Source organism: Protomyctophum bolini (genome assembly GCF_963924005.1).
Source record: "Protomyctophum bolini genome assembly, chromosome: 2".
In the NCBI taxonomy this organism is placed as follows: Eukaryota; Metazoa; Chordata; class Actinopteri; order Myctophiformes; family Myctophidae; genus Protomyctophum; species Protomyctophum bolini.
Genome location: NC_137863.1, coordinates 41,607,749 through 41,629,703, shown reverse-complemented (window position 1 = coordinate 41,629,703; position 21,955 = coordinate 41,607,749). Strand labels below are relative to the sequence as shown.

At 36.3% G+C, this 21,955-nt stretch overlaps 1 protein-coding gene across 1 annotated transcript in view; it reads right to left on the bottom strand.

Annotated features, from left to right (window-relative positions):
* Window positions 1-17,418: 17,418 nt before the first annotated feature.
* Window positions 17,419-21,955, bottom strand: part of LOC308328649 (receptor-type tyrosine-protein phosphatase gamma-like) — a 385,093-nt gene continuing 380,556 nt past the window's right edge. Inside the window, 1 exon segment of the mRNA XM_080782637.1 lies at window positions 17,419-20,759. Within this exon segment, the coding sequence (XP_080638763.1) occupies window positions 20,604-20,759 (156 nt within the window). The 3' untranslated portion in view covers window positions 17,419-20,603.

The following is a 21,955-nucleotide window of genomic DNA, read 5'->3' as shown; positions in this document are numbered from 1 at the left end:
AAAAAACAATGGGCTATAACCCATGTTTTTTGAAATTTTGAATTTTCTTCAAATCCTCAAAAATGATGAAAAACGGCGTGCTATAGTATGCCGTACGGTAGGGGCTATAGCCCATGTTCAAAAATGATGAAAAATGAGGATAACATTTTTTTCAAAAATAAAAAAAACGATGGGCTATAACCCATGTTTTTTGAAATTTTGAATTTTCTTCAAATCCTCAAAAATGATGAAAAACGGCGTGCTATAGTATGCCGTACGGTAGGGGCTATAGCCCATGTTCAAAAATGATGAAAAATGAGGATAACATTTTTTTCAAAAATTCAAAAAACAATGGGCTATAACCCATGTTTTTTGAAATTTTGAATTTTCTTCAAATCCTCAAAAATGATGAAAAACGGCGTGCTATAGTATGCCATACGGTAGGGGCTATAGCCCATGTTCAAAAATGATGAAAAATGAGGATAACATTTTTTTCAAAAATTCAAAAAACAATGGGCTATAACCCATGTTTTTTGAAATTTTGAATTTTCTTCAAATCCTCAAAAATGATGAAAAACGGCGTGCTATAGTATGCCGTACGGTAGGGGCTATAGCCCATGTTCAAAAATGATGAAAAATGAGGATAACATTTTTTTCAAAAATAAAAAAAACGATGGGCTATAACCCATGTTTTTTGAAATTTTGAATTTTCTTCAAATCCTCAAAAATGATGAAAAACGGCGTGCTATAGTATGCCGTACGGTAGGGGCTATAGCCCATGTTCAAAAATGATGAAAAATGAGGATAACATTTTTTTCAAAAATTCAAAAAACAATGGGCTATAACCCATGTTTTTTGAAATTTTGAATTTTCTTCAAATCCTCAAAAATGATGAAAAACGGCGTGCTATAGTATGCCATACGGTAGGGGCTATAGCCCATGTTCAAAAATGATGAAAAATGAGGATAACATTTTTTTCAAAAATTAAAAAAACGATGGGCTATAACCCATGTTTTTTGAAATTTTGAATTTTCTTCAAATCCTCAAAAATGATGAAAAACGGCGTGCTATAGTATGCCGTACGGTAGGGGCTATAGCCCATGTTCAAAAATGATGAAAAATGAGGATAACATTTTTTTCAAAAATTCAAAAAACGATGGGCTATAACCCATGTTTTTTTAAATTTTGAATTTTCTTCAAATCCTCAAAAATGATGAAAAACGGCGTGCTATAGTATGCCGTACGGTAGGGGCTATAGCCCATGTTCAAAAATGATGAAAAATGAGGATAACATTTTTTTCAAAAATTCAAAAACAATGGGCTATAACCCATGTTTTTTGAAATTTTGAATTTTCTTCAAATCCTCAAAAATGATGAAAAACGGCGTGCTATAGTATGCCGTACGGTAGGGGCTATAGCCCATGTTCAAAAATGATGATAAATGAGGATAACATTTTTTTCAAAAATAAAAAAAACGATGGGCTATAACCCATGTTTTTTGAAATTTTGAATTTTCTTCAAATCCTCAAAAATGATGAAAAACGGCGTGCTATAGTATGCCGTACGGTAGGGGCTATAGCCCATGTTCAAAAATTATGAAAAATGAGGATAACATTTTTTTCAAAAATTCAAAAAACGATGGGCTATAACCCATGTTTTTTGAAATTTTGAATTTTCTTCAAATCCTCAAAAAGGATGAAAAACGGCGTGCTATAGTATGCCGTACGGTAGGGGCTATAGCCCATGTTCAAAAATGATGAAAAATGAGGATAACATTTTTTTCAAAAATTCAAAAAACGATGGGCTATAACCCATGTTTTTTGAAATTTTGAATTTTCTTCAAATCCTCAAAAATGATGAAAAACGGCGTGCTATAGTATGCCATACGGTAGGGGCTATAGCCCATGTTCAAAAATGATGAAAAATGAGGATAACATTTTTTTCAAAAATTCAAAAAACAATGGGCTATAACCCATGTTTTTTGAAATTTTGAATTTTCTTCAAATCCTCAAAAATGATGAAAAACGGCGTGCTATAGTATGCCGTACGGTAGGGGCTATAGCCCATGTTCAAAAATGATGAAAAATGAGGATAACATTTTTTTCAAAAAAAAAAAAAACGATGGGCTATAACCCATGTTTTTTGAAATTTTGAATTTTCTTCAAATCCTCAAAAATGATGAAAAACGGCGTGCTATAGTATGCCGTACGGTAGGGGCTATAGCCCATGTTCAAAAATGATGAAAAATGAGGATAACATTTTTTTCAAAAATTAAAAAAAACAATGGGCTATAACCCATGTTTTTTGAAATTTTGAATTTTCTTCAAATCCTCAAAAATGATGAAAAACGGCGTGCTATAGTATGCCATACGGTAGGGGCTATAGCCCATGTTCAAAAATGATGAAAAATGAGGATAACATTTTTTTCAAAAATTCAAAAAACAATGGGCTATAACCCATGTTTTTTGAAATTTTGAATTTTCTTCAAATCCTCAAAAATGATGAAAAACGGCGTGCTATAGTATGCCGTACGGTAGGGGCTATAGCCCATGTTCAAAAATGATGAAAAATGAGGATAACATTTTTTTCAAAAATAAAAAAAACGATGGGCTATAACCCATGTTTTTTGAAAATTTGAATTTTCTTCAAATCCTCAAAAATGATGAAAAACGGCGTGCTATAGTATGCCGTACGGTAGGGGCTATAGCCCATGTTCAAAAATGATGAAAAATGAGGATAACATTTTTTCAAAAATTCAAAAAACGATGGGCTATAACCCATGTTTTTTGAAATTTTGAATTTTCTTCAAATCCTCAAAATTGATGAAAAACGGCGTGCTATAGTATGCCGTACGGTAGGGGCTATAGCCCATGTTCAAAAATGATGAAAAATGAGGATAACATTTTTTTCAAAAATAAAAAAAACGATGGGCTATAACCCATGTTTTTTGAAATTTTGAATTTTCTTCAAATCCTCAAAAATGATGAAAAACGGCGTGCTATAGTATGCCGTACGGTAGGGGCTATAGCCCATGTTCAAAAATGATGAAAAATGAGGATAACATTTTTTTCAAAAATTCAAAAAACAATGGGCTATAACCCATGTTTTTTGAAATTTTGAATTTTCTTCAAATCCTCAAAAATGATGAAAAACGGCGTGCTATAGTATGCCGTACGGTAGGGGCTATAGCCCATGTTCAAAAATGATGAAAAATGAGGATAACATTTTTTTCAAAAATAAAAAAAACGATGGGCTATAACCCATGTTTTTTGAAATTTTGAATTTTCTTCAAATCCTCAAAAATGATGAAAAACGGCGTGCTATAGTATGCCGTACAGTAGGGGCTATAGCCCATGTTCAAAAATGATGAAAAATGAGGATAACATTTTTTTCAAAAATTCAAAAAACAATGGGCTATAACCCATGTTTTTTGAAATTTTGAAATTTCTTCAAATCCTCAAAAATGATGAAAAACGGCGTGCTATAGTATGCCATACGGTAGGGGCTATAGCCCATGTTCAAAAATGATGAAAAATGAGGATAACATTTTTTTCAAAAATTAAAAAAACGATGGGCTATAACCCATGTTTTTTGAAATTTTGAATTTTCTTCAAATCCTCAAAAATGATGAAAAACGGCGTGCTATAGTATGCCGTACGGTAGGGGCTATAGCCCATGTTCAAAAATGATGAAAAATGAGGATAACATTTTTTTCAAAAATTCAAAAAACAATGGGCTATAACCCATGTTTTTTGAAATTTTGAATTTTCTTCAAATCCTCAAAAATGATGAAAAACGGCGTGCTATAGTATGCCGTACGGTAGGGGCTATAGCCCATGTTCAAAAATGATGAAAAATGAGGATAACATTTTTTTCAAAAATAAAAAAAACGATGGGCTATAACCCATGTTTTTTGAAATTTTGAATTTTCTTCAAATCCTCAAAAATGATGAAAAACGGCGTGCTATAGTATGCCGTACAGTAGGGGCTATAGCCCATGTTCAAAAATGATGAAAAATGAGGATAACATTTTTTTCAAAAATTCAAAAAACAATGGGCTATAACCCATGTTTTTTGAAATTTTGAAATTTCTTCAAATCCTCAAAAATGATGAAAAACGGCGTGCTATAGTATGCCATACGGTAGGGGCTATAGCCCATGTTCAAAAATGATGAAAAATGAGGATAACATTTTTTTCAAAAATTAAAAAAACGATGGGCTATAACCCATGTTTTTTGAAATTTTGAATTTTCTTCAAATCCTCAAAAATGATGAAAAACGGCGTGCTATAGTATGCCGTACGGTAGGGGCTATAGCCCATGTTCAAAAATGATGAAAAATGAGGATAACATTTTTTTCAAAAATTCAAAAACAATGGGCTATAACCCATGTTTTTTGAATTTTTGAATTTTCTTCAAATCCTCAAAAATGATGAAAAACGGCGTGCTATAGTATGCCGTACGGTAGGGGCTATAGCCCATGTTCAAAAATGATGAAAAATGAGGATAACATTTTTTTCAAAAATTAAAAAAACGATGGGCTATAACCCATGTTTTTTGAAATTTTGAATTTTCTTCAAATCCTCAAAAATGATGAAAAACGGCGTGCTATAGTATGCCGTACGGTAGGGGCTATAGCCCATGTTCAAAAATTATGAAAAATGAGGATAACATTTTTTTCAAAAATTAAAAAAACGATGGGCTATAACCCATGTTTTTTGAAATTTTGAATTTTCTTCAAATCCTCAAAAATGATGAAAAACGGCGTGCTATAGTATGCCGTACGGTAGGGGCTATAGCCCATGTTCAAAAATTATGAAAAATGAGGATAACATTTTTTTCAAAAATTAAAAAAACGATGGGCTATAACCCATGTTTTTTGAAATTTTGAATTTTCTTCAAATCCTCAAAAATGATGAAAAACGGCGTGCTATAGTATGCCGTACGGTAGGGGCTATAGCCCATGTTCAAAAATGATGAAAAATGAGGATAACATTTTTTTCAAAAATTAAAAAAACGATGGGCTATAACCCATGTTTTTTGAAATTTTGAATTTTCTTCAAATCCTCAAAAATGATGAAAAACGGCGTGCTATAGTATGCCGTACGGTAGGGGCTATAGCCCATGTTCAAAAATGATGAAAAATGAGGATAACATTTTTTTCAAAAATTCAAAAAACGATGGGCTATAACCCATGTTTTTTGAAATTTTGAATTTTCTTCAAATCCTCAAAAATGATGAAAAACGGCGTGCTATAGTATGCCGTACGGTAGGGGCTATAGCCCATGTTCAAAAATTATGAAAAATGAGGATAACATTTTTTTCAAAAATTAAAAAAACGATGGGCTATAACCCATGTTTTTTGAAATTTTGAATTTTACTTCAAATCCTCAAAAATGATGAAAAACGGCGTGCTATAGTATGCCGTACGGTAGGGGCTATAGCCCATGTTCAAATATTATGAAAAATGAGGATAACATTTTTTTCAAAAATTCAAAAAACGATGGGCTATAACCCATGTTTTTTGAAATTTTGAATTTTCTTCAAATCCTCAAAAATGATGAAAAACGGCGTGCTATAGTATGCCGTACGGTAGGGGCTATAGCCCATGTTCAAAAATGATGAAAAATGAGGATAACATTTTTTTCAAAAATAAAAAAAAACAATGGGCTATAACCCATGTTTTTTGAAATTTTGAATTTTCTTCAAATCCTCAAAAATGATGAAAAACGGCGTGCTATAGTATGCCATACGGTAGGGGCTATAGCCCATGTTCAAAAATGATGAAAAATGAGGATAACATTTTTTTCAAAAATTCAAAAAACAATGGGCTATAACCCATGTTTTTTGAAATTTTGAATTTTCTTCAAATCCTCAAAAATGATGAAAAACGGCGTGCTATAGTATGCCGTACGGTAGGGGCTATAGCCCATGTTCAAAAATGATGAAAAATGAGGATAACATTTTTTTCAAAAATAAAAAAAACGATGGGCTATAACCCATGTTTTTTGAAAATTTGAATTTTCTTCAAATCCTCAAAAATGATGAAAAACGGCGTGCTATAGTATGCCGTACGGTAGGGGCTATAGCCCATGTTCAAAAATGATGAAAAATGAGGATAACATTTTTTCAAAAATTCAAAAAACGATGGGCTATAACCCATGTTTTTTGAAATTTTGAATTTTCTTCAAATCCTCAAAATTGATGAAAAACGGCGTGCTATAGTATGCCGTACGGTAGGGGCTATAGCCCATGTTCAAAAATGATGAAAAATGAGGATAACATTTTTTTCAAAAATAAAAAAAACGATGGGCTATAACCCATGTTTTTTGAAATTTTGAATTTTCTTCAAATCCTCAAAAATGATGAAAAACGGCGTGCTATAGTATGCCGTACGGTAGGGGCTATAGCCCATGTTCAAAAATGATGAAAAATGAGGATAACATTTTTTTCAAAAATTCAAAAAACAATGGGCTATAACCCATGTTTTTTGAAATTTTGAATTTTCTTCAAATCCTCAAAAATGATGAAAAACAGCGTGCTATAGTATGCCGTACGGTAGGGGCTATAGCCCATGTTCAAAAATGATGAAAAATGAGGATAACATTTTTTTCAAAAATAAAAAAAACGATGGGCTATAACCCATGTTTTTTGAAATTTTGAATTTTCTTCAAATCCTCAAAAATGATGAAAAACGGCGTGCTATAGTATGCCGTACGGTAGGGGCTATAGCCCATGTTCAAAAATTATGAAAAATGAGGATAACATTTTTTTCAAAAATTAAAAAAACGATGGGCTATAACCCATGTTTTTTGAAATTTTGAATTTTCTTCAAATCCTCAAAAATGATGAAAAACGGCGTGCTATAGTATGCCGTACGGTAGGGGCTATAGCCCATGTTCAAAAATGATGAAAAATGAGGATAACATTTTTTTCAAAAATTAAAAAAACGATGGGCTATAACCCATGTTTTTTGAAATTTTGAATTTTACTTCAAATCCTCAAAAATGATGAAAAACGGCGTGCTATAGTATGCCGTACGGTAGGGGCTATAGCCCATGTTCAAATATTATGAAAAATGAGGATAACATTTTTTTCAAAAATTCAAAAAACGATGGGCTATAACCCATGTTTTTTGAAATTTTGAATTTTCTTCAAATCCTCAAAAATGATGAAAAACGGCGTGCTATAGTATGCCGTACGGTAGGGGCTATAGCCCATGTTCAAAAATGATGAAAAATGAGGATAACATTTTTTTCAAAAATTCAAAAAACAATGGGCTATAACCCATGTTTTTTGAAATTTTGAATTTTCTTCAAATCCTCAAAAATGATGAAAAACGGCGTGCTATAGTATGCCGTACGGTAGGGGCTATAGCCCATGTTCAAAAATGATGAAAAATGAGGATAACATTTTTTTCAAAAATTAAAAAAACGATGGGCTATAACCCATGTTTTTTGAAATTTTGAATTTTTTTTCAAATCCTCAAAAATGATGAAAAACGGCGTGCTATAGTATGCCGTACGGTAGGGGCTATAGCCCATGTTCAAAAATGATGAAAAATGAGGATAACATTTTTTTCAAAAATTTAAAAAACGATGGGCTATAACCCATGTTTTTTGAAATTTTGAATTTTCTTCAAATCCTCAAAAATGATGAAAAACGGCGTGCTATAGTATGCCGTACGGTAGGGGCTATAGCCCATGTTCAAAAATGATGAAAAATGAGGATAACATTTTTTTCAAAAATAAAAAAAACGATGGGCTATAACCCATGTTTTTTGAAATTTTGAATTTTCTTCAAATCCTCAAAAATGATGAAAAACGGCGTGCTATAGTATGCCGTACGGTAGGGGCTATAGCCCATGTTCAAAAATGATGAAAAATGAGGATAACATTTTTTTCAAAAATTCAAAAAACAATGGGCTATAACCCATGTTTTTTGAAATTTTGAATTTTCTTCAAATCCTCAAAAATGATGAAAAACGGCGTGCTATAGTATGCCATACGGTAGGGGCTATAGCCCATGTTCAAAAATGATGAAAAATGAGGATAACATTTTTTTCAAAAATTCAAAAAACAATGGGCTATAACCCATGTTTTTTGAAATTTTGAATTTTCTTCAAATCCTCAAAAATGATGAAAAACGGCGTGCTATAGTATGCCGTACGGTAGGGGCTATAGCCCATGTTCAAAAATGATGAAAAATGAGGATAACATTTTTTTCAAAAATAAAAAAAACGATGGGCTATAACCCATGTTTTTTGAAATTTTGAATTTTCTTCAAATCCTCAAAAATGATGAAAAACGGCGTGCTATAGTATGCCGTACGGTAGGGGCTATAGCCCATGTTCAAAAATGATGAAAAATGAGGATAACATTTTTTTCAAAAATTCAAAAAACAATGGGCTATAACCCATGTTTTTTGAAATTTTGAATTTTCTTCAAATCCTCAAAAATGATGAAAAACGGCGTGCTATAGTATGCCATACGGTAGGGGCTATAGCCCATGTTCAAAAATGATGAAAAATGAGGATAACATTTTTTTCAAAAATTAAAAAAACGATGGGCTATAACCCATGTTTTTTGAAATTTTGAATTTTCTTCAAATCCTCAAAAATGATGAAAAACGGCGTGCTATAGTATGCCGTACGGTAGGGGCTATAGCCCATGTTCAAAAATGATGAAAAATGAGGATAACATTTTTTTCAAAAATTCAAAAAACGATGGGCTATAACCCATGTTTTTTTAAATTTTGAATTTTCTTCAAATCCTCAAAAATGATGAAAAACGGCGTGCTATAGTATGCCGTACGGTAGGGGCTATAGCCCATGTTCAAAAATGATGAAAAATGAGGATAACATTTTTTTCAAAAATAAAAAAAACGATGGGCTATAACCCATGTTTTTTGAAATTTTGAATTTTCTTCAAATCCTCAAAAATGATGAAAAACGGCGTGCTATAGTATGCCGTACGGTAGGGGCTATAGCCCATGTTCAAAAATGATGAAAAATGATAGGATAACATTTTTTTCAAAAATAAAAAAAACGATGGGCTATAACCCATGTTTTTTGAAATTTTGAATTTTCTTCAAATCCTCAAAAATGATGAAAAACGGCGTGCTATAGTATGCCGTACGGTAGGGGCTATAGCCCATGTTCAAAAATTATGAAAAATGAGGATAACATTTTTTTCAAAAATTCAAAAAACGATGGGCTATAACCCATGTTTTTTGAAATTTTGAATTTTCTTCAAATCCTCAAAAATGATGAAAAACGGCGTGCTATAGTATGCCGTACGGTAGGGGCTATAGCCCATGTTCAAAAATGATGAAAAATGAGGATAACATTTTTTTCAAAAATTCAAAAACAATGGGCTATAACCCATGTTTTTTGAAATTTTGAATTTTCTTCAAATCCTCAAAAATGATGAAAAACGGCGTGCTATAGTATGCCGTACGGTAGGGGCTATAGCCCATGTTCAAAAATGATGAAAAATGAGGATAACATTTTTTTCAAAAATTAAAAAAACGATGGGCTATAACCCATGTTTTTTGAAATTTTGAATTTTCTTCAAATCCTCAAAAATGATGAAAAACGGCGTGCTATAGTATGCCGTACGGTAGGGGCTATAGCCCATGTTCAAAAATGATGAAAAATGAGGATAACATTTTTTTCAAAAATTCAAAAAACGATGGGCTATAACCCATGTTTTTTGAAATTTTGAATTTTCTTCAAATCCTCAAAAATGATGAAAACGGCGTGCTATAGTATGCCGTACGGTAGGGGCTATAGCCCATGTTCAAAAATGATGAAAAATGAGGATAACATTTTTTTCAAAAATTCAAAAAACGATGGGCTATAACCCATGTTTTTTGAAATTTTGAATTTTCTTCAAATCCTCAAAAATGATGAAAAACGGCGTGCTATAGTATGCCGTACGGTAGGGGCTATAGCCCATGTTCAAAAATGATGAAAAATGAGGATAACATTTTTTTCAAAAATTCAAAAAACGATGGGCTATAACCCATGTTTTTTGAAATTTTGAATTTTCTTCAAATCCTCAAAAATGATGAAAAAAGGCGTGCTATAGTATGCCGTACGGTAAGGGCTATAGCCCATGTTCAAAAATGATGAAAAATGAGGATAACATTTTTTTCAAAAATTCAAAAAACGATGGGCTATAACCCATGTTTTTGAAATTTTGAATTTTCTTCAAATCCTCAAAAATGATGAAAAACGGCGTGCTATAGTATGCCGTACGGTAGGGGCTATAGCCCATGTTCAAAAATGATGAAAAATGAGGATAACATTTTTTTCAAAAATTCAAAAAACGATGGGCTATAACCCATGTTTTTTGAAATTTTGAATTTTCTTCAAATCCTCAAAAATGATGAAAAACGGCGTGCTATAGTATGCCGTACGGTAGGGGCTATAGCCCATGTTCAAAAATGATGAAAAATGAGGATAACATTTTTTTCAAAAATTCAAAAAACGATGGGCTATAACCCATGTTTTTTGAAATTTTGAATTTTCTTCAAATCCTCAAAAATGATGAAAAAAGGCGTGCTATAGTATGCCGTACGGTAAGGGCTATAGCCCATGTTCAAAAATGATGAAAAATGAGGATAACATTTTTTTCAAAAATTCAAAAAACGATGGGCTATAACCCATGTTTTTGAAATTTTGAATTTTCTTCAAATCCTCAAAAATGATGAAAAACGGCGTGCTATAGTATGCCGTACGGTAGGGGCTATAGCCCATGTTCAAAAATGATGAAAAATGAGGATAACATTTTTTTCAAAAATTAAAAAAACGATGGGCTATAACCAATGTTTTTTGAAATTTTGAATTTTCTTCAAATCCTCAAAAATGATGAAAAACGGCGTGCTATAGTATGCCGTACGGTAGGGGCTATAGCCCATGTTCAAAAATGATGAAAAATTAGGATAACATTTTTTTCAAAAATTCAAAAAACAATGGGCTATAACCCATGTTTTTTGAAATTTTGAATTTTCTTCAAATCCTCAAAAATGATGAAAAACGGCGTGCTATAGTATGCCGTACGGTAGGGGCTATAGCCCATGTTCAAAAATGATGAAAAATGAGGATAACATTTTTTTCAAAAATTCAAAAAACGATGGGCTATAACCCATGTTTTTTGAAATTTTGAATTTTCTTCAAATCCTCAAAAATGATGAAAAACGGCGTGCTATAGTATGCCGTACGGTAGGGGCTATAGCCCATGTTCAAAAATTATGAAAAATGAGGATAACATTTTTTTCAAAAATTCAAAAAACGATGGGCTATAACCCATGTTTTTTGAAATTTTGAATTTTCTTCAAATCCTCAAAAATGATGAAAAAAGGCGTGCTATAGTATGCCGTACGGTAGGGGCTATAGCCCATGTTCAAAAATGATGAAAAATGAGGATAACATTTTTTTCAAAAATTCAAAAAACGATGGGCTATAACCCATGTTTTTTGAAATTTTGAATTTTCTTCAAATCCTCAAAAATGATGAAAAACGGCGTGCTATAGTATGGCATGAATTGAACAAAGGGCATTGTTCAATTCATCAAAACATTTAGAGACAAACAAATAGACACTTATATGTAGTTAAAGCAACAGAGTTAAGCAACAGAAACAAACAACAATGGATTCTACAGTGTAAAGACACCAATTTAATTATAAATGTCAATAAAGTTGAATATCTAATAATATCAATTTAAAATGTATTATCCAATACAAATTTCCTTACCATTTTTAATGTTTTAGTTTTGTATTGCTATTTTTATTTGCTAATTGTAGATTGACCTACTTTTTGTTTCTGGCATTCCGCTGCTTGTTATTTTTTATTTTATTTTCATGTGAAGTACTTTGAGTTGCATTTTATGTATGACATGTGCTATATAAATAAAGTTTAATATGTGAAGTACTTTAGTTGTCAAGGATGCAGACAGAGTTGAACCCAGGAGCAAAGTCACAACAAACTAGAGTATAATAATAAAGTATTTAATAAAGAATTACGAGATATCTTACACAGGGGAATGCAGGTAGGAATCAGGCATGAATCAGAATGACATCAAAGTCAACACATGAACAGGCAGGACATCTGTGACACAGGTTATGAACTGACAATGAGTGTTTGTACTGAGTCCAGTTTTATAGTGAGCAGGTTGATTGGAGAAGTGTTCACTGCTGGGCTGATTAGGTAGTTGACAGGTGTGTAAATGGAACTGGGTGTGCTGGAATGGGATATGGGAGGCCAGTGTGGAGACTGAGGGAGAGACAGAATGTGACAGAGTTGCATTTTATGTATGAAATGTGCTATATAAATAAAGTTTACACCACTGACTGTCCCTCCATATAAAATAAAAGTCACAAAAGAAAATTGATCAGCTTGTACCAGAAATTGACCAGTACGACACCAGTGCCTTAGCTTTTGTGTATTCAACTATTTGGGTAACATGTGAGGCTGTGAGCTTTATCCTCTAATTCATGGGCCTGGATTTTTTTTCTTCAAAATTTCAAAAAACATGGGCTATAACCCATGTTTTTTGAAATTTTGAATTTTCTTCAAATCCTCAAAAATGATGAAAAACGGCGTGCTATAGTATGGCATGAATTGAACAAAGGGCATTGTTCAATTCATCAAAACATTTAGAGACAAACAAATAGACACTTATATGTAGTTAAAGCAACAGAGTTAAGCAACAGAAACAAACAACAATGGATTCTACAGTGTAAAGACACCAATTTAATTATAAATGTCAATAAAGTTGAATATCTAATAATATCAATTTAAAATGTATTATCCAATACAAATTTCCTTACCATTTTTAATGTTTTAGTTTTGTATTGCTATTTTTATTTGCTAATTGTAGATTGACCTACTTTTTGTTTCTGGCATTCCGCTGCTTGTTATTTTTTATTTTATTTTCATGTGAAGTACTTTGAGTTGCATTTTATGTATGACATGTGCTATATAAATAAAGTTTAATATGTGAAGTACTTTAGTTGTCAAGGATGCAGACAGAGTTGAACCCAGGAGCAAAGTCACAACAAACTAGAGTATAATAATAAAGTATTTAATAAAGAATTACGAGATATCTTACACAGGGGAATGCAGGTAGGAATCAGGCATGAATCAGAATGACATCAAAGTCAACACATGAACAGGCAGGACATCTGTGACACAGGTTATGAACTGACAATGAGTGTTTGTACTGAGTCCAGTTTTATAGTGAGCAGGTTGATTGGAGAAGTGTTCACTGCTGGGCTGATTAGGTAGTTGACAGGTGTGTAAATGGAACTGGGTGTGCTGGAATGGGATATGGGAGGCCAGTGTGGAGACTGAGGGAGAGACAGAATGTGACAGAGTTGCATTTTATGTATGAAATGTGCTATATAAATAAAGTTTACACCACTGACTGTCCCTCCATATAAAATAAAAGTCACAAAAGAAAATTGATCAGCTTGTACCAGAAATTGACCAGTACGACACCAGTGCCTTAGCTTTTGTGTATTCAACTATTTGGGTAACATGTGAGGCTGTGAGCTTTATCCTCTAATTCATGGGCCTGGATTTTTTTTCTTCAAAATTTCAAAAAACATGGGCTATAACCCATCGTTTTTTTCATTTTTTCATTTTTGTCAAATCATCAAAAATGATGAAAAACGGCGCGCTATAGTATGCCGTACGATATAGGCTATAGCCCATGGTCCAAAATGATGAGAAACGAGGATAACACCCATCGTTTTTTCCCTCCTTCCGGCTTTCAGTCACTCAGGACAGGGGCGCTGCCATTATTTGCCACTAGACAGTGCTGTTGCAACCAACAGTGGCTGTTGACTTTCTTCACTAGAGTACACCACTCCTAGTACATTATCTGTCCATTATCACACTGCTCGCTATTATAATGCTGGCACTCAGCGAACGACCGTCCGCTGTCCCATGGACAAATTATATCAATTTTCTCTGGATGGGGGAACGGAGCAGGTCTAACTCTATGCATTAACTAGAGGGGAGACACTTTAATATATGATGTGTTTCTTCAGCACTGCTCTGTGGAACGACGACGCAGCGGGCAAGTGCGGCGGGAAAAGTAATGGAGCTCAAAAGCAATTACAATAACGCTTTGGATAAAAAGACAAAATGGAGACTGGAGGCAAAGGAAATCAACTCCCAACTAATCTTTGGCTAATGGCATTTCGGATGTCAGACTACAAACTTTACTACAAACAACGGTCACAGTGGCTGAGCACAAATACAGGGGAGAGCGGCGAGAGAGAGAGGGGAGATAGTGGTAGACTAAATGAACAAAGATGTTCCCTTGGTTCCATTATTAATAGCTTCATATTATTTGAGGCTGATAAGAACAAAGAGGAAGAGATAGTGCCTGATTGTTTTCATCAGATAGCTTTCATCCAGAGGGGCCCTCCCCGGCAAAACACATTTACTGCAGAGTAACGAGCACCAGCTGTGGCTGGGAAAATAGGAAGCGTTGGCTTATTAAGATTGCGAGTGCAGATAAGGAGAAGTATATCCGTCTAGACCTGTCATTGTGTGTGTGTGTGTGTGTGTGTGTGTGTGTGTGTGTGTGTGTGTGTGTGTGTGTGTGTGTGTGTGTGTACTGTTTGTTGACTCAGTGTTTGTCTGTTTGTCATTGTCTCTCTTTTGGCCTTTCTTCCCACCTATTTCCCTCCCTCTCTCTCCTGTATGCCCTCTCTTCACTTCCTCACATTCTCCATCCTTCCTTCCCTCCTATTGTAAGCAGTGGTGGACATTAATGAAGTATACAGTACATACTGTATAAGTAGGCTATTTAAATATATTAATGTGCCAAGGTTCAAGGATGGCCGCCGGCTGAACGCCAAGAAAACTGTCACCTACAACATCCCTTCGGAACGTCCACCTCCAACAACAACAGAAGGCACTGCTCTGACGGAAGTCAAGGACTTCTTCAAGTACACACTATTGGGTCAACTTAACGGAGGAATTGGCACTTGCATGGAGGGCCCTGAACGGCATGGCCAGCGTATGGAACTCCAACTTCCCCCGCCAAATCAAACTCAGCTTCTCTCCCGAAGAAGTCTCTAGATGGGTGCTGCACCAGAATGTTGCGTGCAGTACTTAGCAAGAATCCAGCGCAGCGATAGTTCATGGAGGCACAGAGTTCAGGAGGCTACAAATTATCTCTGTACCCCCCCCCCCCCCCCCCCCCCATTCATTTGCTAATAGTTAATTCATATACTCACACTAATCAGTCTGTCTATTTAGTTCTAAGGGTGATTCTGTGATTATATGTGAATTATGAGTTGTATCATGCTATCTCGTTCTGCATGGGTGATTCTGTGATTATAATGTGATATGGATTGTCCTATTGTCTATCTGAGTTATACGTATGGCATTCAATTGAAAGTTGTTATGTTGTTCATGTAATGTCTTTATCTTATGCTCTGCTCTGGGGGGGGGGGTTGTGATCTCAGATTGTGCATGTTGCACGTAATCTGTAATAACGCCAAACTAAATGCAATAGCATTGCAATAAATGGTCAATCCTGAGCTGAAGTGTCTCAATGAAGTACACGTGCTATGTTACCAACAAGAATCTGTAAACATAGCAGCCAGGAGAATGAGACTATAGTAGGACACTGCCAAAGACACCAAGAGCTGCCAGCCAGCAAATGAGTGCAGTGGGAACCAACACACGGGGCACCGGTTACAAGGACGTCCCACATTAACATACGTGGATGTACTCAAGAAAGATGCAGCCTATAGGAGCGCAAGGCACCAACGAGCTGGCCAGATTGTACAGCGCAGCGCAGCACAGCACAGCACAGCACAGCACAGCACAGCACAGCACAGCACAGCACAGCACAGCACAGCACAGCACAGCACAGCACAGCACAGCACAGCACAGCACAGCACAGCACAGCACAGCACCACTCACTTCAGACTGGTCAGATTTTTTATATTTTCTGAGCGGACTGTACACAGACGGGCTGTTTTCATTCGTCCTGGTCTCTGGTGAATGGATCAATGGCCACAGACTGAGTTTCATCGACTAGTGTTGGACATGTTGGGAGAGGGACATGCAGGTGTTTGTCTGAGAAAAGGTCACAGGACAGATTCACAGAGTGGTAAACATGCTGTGCACGGCTCCTTGTGTTGTGGCTGTTGTTGTGGTACCCGAGAAAGATTGAGTGGGATTCATCCTCGCCACAACTGAACTGACTTCACTAGAGGGACCACAAATGTGCGTGCGTGCACAAGTGTGCGCACACACGCACGCATGAAGACACACACACACACACACACACACACACACACACACACACACACACACACACACACACACACACACACACACACACACACACACACACACACACACACGTAAACCCAGCTCTATAGAAAGCTAAATGTGGTTATTTCAAAGGAAGGATGGTTGTGGAGGATCAACATATGGAATGTCAGAACAGGTCAGCTCCATATCTGAGGGTTTGAGGTCAGATGTAGAGTTGCAGGCCGGCTCCATATATCGATCTATAGGTGATGATCCAGTACACACACACACACACACACACACACACACATAAAATTAGCAAAACAAAAATAATATTTCTTTTTACATAATTTCCTCTGATAAGTCCTAGTAGTAAAAAGTAGTAGTACGGTTGAAATCTCTTTTTTGCAAGTAGAAATTAATCCGGGTTTTACAGGGTTAAAGTAGTGTTGAAAATGGCCGATCACCAAGCTCATAATGCGGTGCAGAGCGATGGGGTGTGAGCTTGTAGATCGGCTATTTTCACTATAGTTTTGGTCTCGGGAAGACATCAAATTTCTCTTTTGGTTAAAAAGTTTGAGAACCACTGATAAAGACACAGTGGCCAGTACCATAACGTCCCTGTGACATACCTGTGACAGGACAAGGCAAGGCAAAACAAAACACAACCACCAATTTTTGTACGTCTTTTACATTTACTTCGACTTTTGATGTCCTGAGTTACACCAAAGACACAAATAACAGTGCAAGTTTGTACCTAATTCCCTTTGTTGTCTGAAACCGTTGTTCGGAATGGTTAATTTGCGTGCTTTTTAAAAATAAGTGTTTTGGCATCTCCAAGCCACCATAAACTAGAGCCAACATGATTCACTCATCTCCAGAAACTCATTTGCAGTTGGACTGTTTGGCAGATGGAATTGGCTTCCTCCTCTTGCAGTACAGCTCCATCAATAGTTTGTGAAAATGTTATGAGTGCCTCTAAACTTGTTATATCAAACATTTATTTTTTGATCTTGCCATTTGTTGCATTTTGTTTGATTGTTTTTCATGGTATCGTTTTATTCACCTTGTTTGTTATTAATTTTAACACCGTTGACACATTTGAATCATGCAGAAACTTCAGACGTCTTCACACAATTGATTTCAGCAAAGTACATCAAAACCCATATTTTATTTTATGTATAGCAATACCATTTACATATTAAATAACACTATAATAGAATGCTTTGATATAGCTTTCAATGAAACAAACAAAACAAAAAGGGTATATTTTTTTGTCAATTATTTCATGTTTACAAAAGAGGAAGGAACCTGTTCAAAATGGGGTCAATGGGAGGAAATTATTTAGCGATATTTGAAAGCTATTCTATTGCACATCTGGGACAACAGAGTTATAGCCTCCATAGGATGAAAAATGAAATTTCCAAACCAAAGGGGAATAACATTTGTAATATCACAATCACTGCCTTGAAATGTAATGTGAGATGTGTGAGGTTGGGAGATTTGGAATGTGATGACCACCACAAGCTCAATGCACAGAGAACCAGGATCCACATGGTCCACCACGAAAGCAATATGCCATGAAACAGGAGTAAAATAATACATTCACCTGAACAGATCCAAATCCAATGAGCATATACCAGAAAACATCAGTGTCAGATGCTGTGGAATCAGGACCAGAGAAAAGTGATTCATTATTTGTAAGATACATTACTGCGATGAGAAATAGTATAGGATAAAACAATGTGATCACACCTCCCCCCCCCCACACACAAAGAAAAGAAAAACAGTGAACAGATAGTTTCCAGAGAAAGGTTTCGTTTCGTCACAGAGGCAACAAATTATGTACATTACTTCTGGGTAGTACACCTGTATTTGCACTTTAAAGGCAACACAAAAGAGATTCGACGAAGCTAGTTAAGTGTGCTCAGTTGTAGCCTGGGGGGTGACAGAAGGAAAATGGCAGACTGATAAAGCTTGAGACAAAGTAGAAGTACATTTATTTCACCACACACTGTAAAACATGCCATCAGTAGCTATGCTTCTATCCAAGTATTTTGTTTTTTTGTTTATAGCAATTACAACATGTCTCATAATAGAACACCTGAGTGGAAAAAGCACATTTTAATACATTTGACTCAAATCACAGGATTTCTATTTTGTACTTCGGTTTCAGGTGGAAAAGCTTGTCGATACATAAATCATGTGATAAATAGCTAATAGTTATCCTTCCCAATATCATTATTAATATTTTCCTATTGTAGGTATGTACTTTCTGATTGCATATTCCACATTCAGGTAACCTGTATTCACTGCAGCCCACCTGTTTGGAGACAAACCCAAATGTATAGTTTTTAGTGATATTGTCTAACAAAAATTGTCTAACAATTGGATTGGAACACAGCTATATAGACAAGGGGGAAATGATCCATTGTTGCTTCTCCAAATGTTGGAGAATGAGCCAATCGATGTGACCCCTGTAAAAGAGGATACAGGACAAGATATGTCATAGCATCTTTCCTCCATCTTACTGTATGCGACTTTAAAGCACAATAAAAAGAGTCTTTGAACTGAGTCGTCACAACGGCCATTGGTCTCGACAGATTTATTCTAGCATGGGTGAAAGAGGGCGTACACTGGGGGGGGGGGGGGCGAGGAGGAAAAAATGAGAAGAAAAAAGAGAGCTTGCGCTCTAACTTTGCTGCATGGAACGGAGTCAAGTCTTTGGTTAAAAGTTTAAAAAAATCAAACTACATCTATCCCCATTGTTCTGCCGCCATACATCATACAGAGACTGAATAGCATATTGTGCCGTGTAAACTATTTAACTGAAATAGGAAAATACATATCCCTTTCAGGAGCTTGACAGCACAACATCTCTGACTTCTTATATAGGCCCACATAAACCCCCAGATCCATCGCATCTCCAAAGGAAGGAAAAACAAGAAACGTCACTGAAACTTCAAGCGATACAGTGTGGGCTAAAGTCCTATGTACACAAGGCCTTGTGAGGTTAAGAGTTAATGAGCACACCTCTCTCGGGATAAGCAACGACTGAACAAAAATACAAAATAAAACCATTTTCACAATGCCGTTTTCAAAGGAGGGGGGGGGGGGGGGGAATGGCAGGTTGTTGCATTGTTAGCACATGTGTGCGTGCGTGTGTGTGTGTGTGTGTGTGTGTGTGTGTGTGTGTGTGTTTTGGAGAGTTTGGATGATTAGCAGCATACAAGAGAGGTTGGGAGGAGAGAGTCCCTCCTTCCACAGAGGTTGGGCTGATGGCTGGATCTGACCCATAGTTATATAATCAATCTGACCTGACTCGAGTCTAGTGGGAAACAGTTGGATGTGGTCTGCTGTGGAAATCAAACATGGCCTCTAAGAACAGGAATAAAATAAAAATGCAAATCAACAACATCATCATGATTAAGGATATATTTATATATGTATACATATGGTATTTCCATATATTAAAAAGCATGATAACAATAACAGTGAGTCATAGATAGAAATGATAAAAATTTCACAGTAGCTGTTTGTTACACCACTTTAGATATTCCAACACTGGTGTGAATGGCAAAGGTGGAAAATAAGGTGTGAGAGAGAGAGAGAGAGAGAGAGAGAGAGAGAGAGAGAGAGAGAGAGAGAGCTCTTTAAAACAAACATAAAATGTTGGTTGTCTGACAACCAACCACGGGTGTTATGATAAATGAGTGGCATCTTATGGTAAGGGTGAGCAGAGCAGAGAGGTGTACACAAGGCTGAAGTTGAACAGCGTTTGTTATTCAAAGCGGGCGGATAGGAGGAAGTCTTGCCTTCCTCTTGCACTGTCTTAAATCAACCAGTAGAGGGCAGGCTGAGCAACGTTCTTCACAGAAGCAGGTAATTGGTTTTAAGGGTGTTAGCCATGGAATGTGGAAACAACAATCAGAGCTTGAAGTGGGGACGAGTGGGTCAGCTTTAGTCTAGGCAGTAACACTGACATTATATAGTGCAAACAAGAAAAGACAGGGGGGGGGGGGGGGGGGTGTTTCTCGTCGCCGCCGCCGCCGTGAAACTCAAAAAATGCAGGTGCAAACCTCTCAGTAGGAGAACATTAAGACATAAAATGGCGAAAAAAATAAATATCAAAAACTTTTTATCAGTGTAAAAAAGTAATCAGGTTATTCTTTAACCAAGAGTTCTGGCAAAAAAGGCCTCGAAAAGTCTTGTCCACAATTGTTCCTTTTAGCGTTTTACAAAGTTAAGTGCCTCCCTTTTCATCTTGGGTGGGGGGTGCGCGTGGTGTGGGACCCCCGTAGCTCCAGCCAGCCCTACAGGGGGGGGGGGGGGGGGCCTCAGACCAGCGACTCCATGCTCTCTGCCGGGTCGGACTGGGACTGGTCCGACATGGAGGCCATGGTTCCATTCATGTCCCTGGTCAGGACACCTGAGGCGGTCTCCTTGGTGCTGACCAGGCTCAGTAGGGCTTTGTAAAGGTACTGGTACTGGTCCTATGGAGGAAGAGAGAGAATAAGAGGGAGAGAGAGAGAGAGAGCGGGGGGTGGGGGGCATACACTCTGTGAGTATATTACAGGAACATACCGCAGTGTCTCTTGTCCACTAGTCCCTCCCTAACATTTTATATTTAGTCTTAGTTTTAGTCTAGGGAGGTAAAAAGGTAGTCAACGGACATTTTTCGTCACAGTTTTAGTCGACAAAGTCAACACGTGCGTACTGCAACACAGCTGAGTCAGTTCTGTGATGGAATTAAAACGACAATAATGCAAATGATTAAATGGCTTTTGCATGGCTGTTCATTGTCAAAATCATGTGTCAACGCCAAGACTAAAAGTCTGCACAACAGCATTGCTCCTCAGTGGTTTACTTAAAACACAGTTACAGCACATGGTGTGGTACGCAACGTTTTGGCCACAGCTGGCCTTCATCAGGTGTAATACTGCAGTTGGCCCCCTTTTCGTACACGAGGAAAACGGTTTTTGTATTTTCAGTCACAGATATATCACAGCAATGCTGAATCTAACTTAAATATGCTTTACTCTTGCTTAACATGCTTAACAAATGAACAAAGCACTTTTTCACGTATTAAGGCCTTGGCTGTGTTCCTTTAAAAAACCTTTTAAATGGGTTTTATCTGAGTTGTTTTAAACCTTTTAAAATAACCTTTTACATGGGGTTTGCACTGTTGTTTGTTTGTCACTGCTTTTGTTTGTGCAGCCTGCCGTCTCATCCTCTGCTACAACTACTAGTGTCTCACTTTACTAATTCTGTTTAGTGTTCATCACGAATATTACTTTTGTGATTGGTATTACTGTCACAGGCTACAGTAAATCTGTGCCAGTCTGTCTGCCAGTGGCCAGCGATGTATTATAATACTTGACTGTATAAGTCCTTATAACAGGCTTCATAATGTGATAGGATTGCATTATGAGTACTTGTGACTGAGTGCTTATAACTAATTATACAGTGTTATAGGCAGATTACTTCAGTTGCCATCGTCATGACATTTAAATGTCTGTCACCTGCGAGCGCAGTTCAGCGTAATTAATAATCATTGCCGACAAAGCCTGTCGCACAGAGATACAGTAACATGTGGTCCCAGAACCTCCCAAGCATCTCCCCAGACGTTTTGTGAACAAGGTTTGCCGTTTATTCAGCACTGCTTCGAGTTTGGTTCACTTTTGCATTC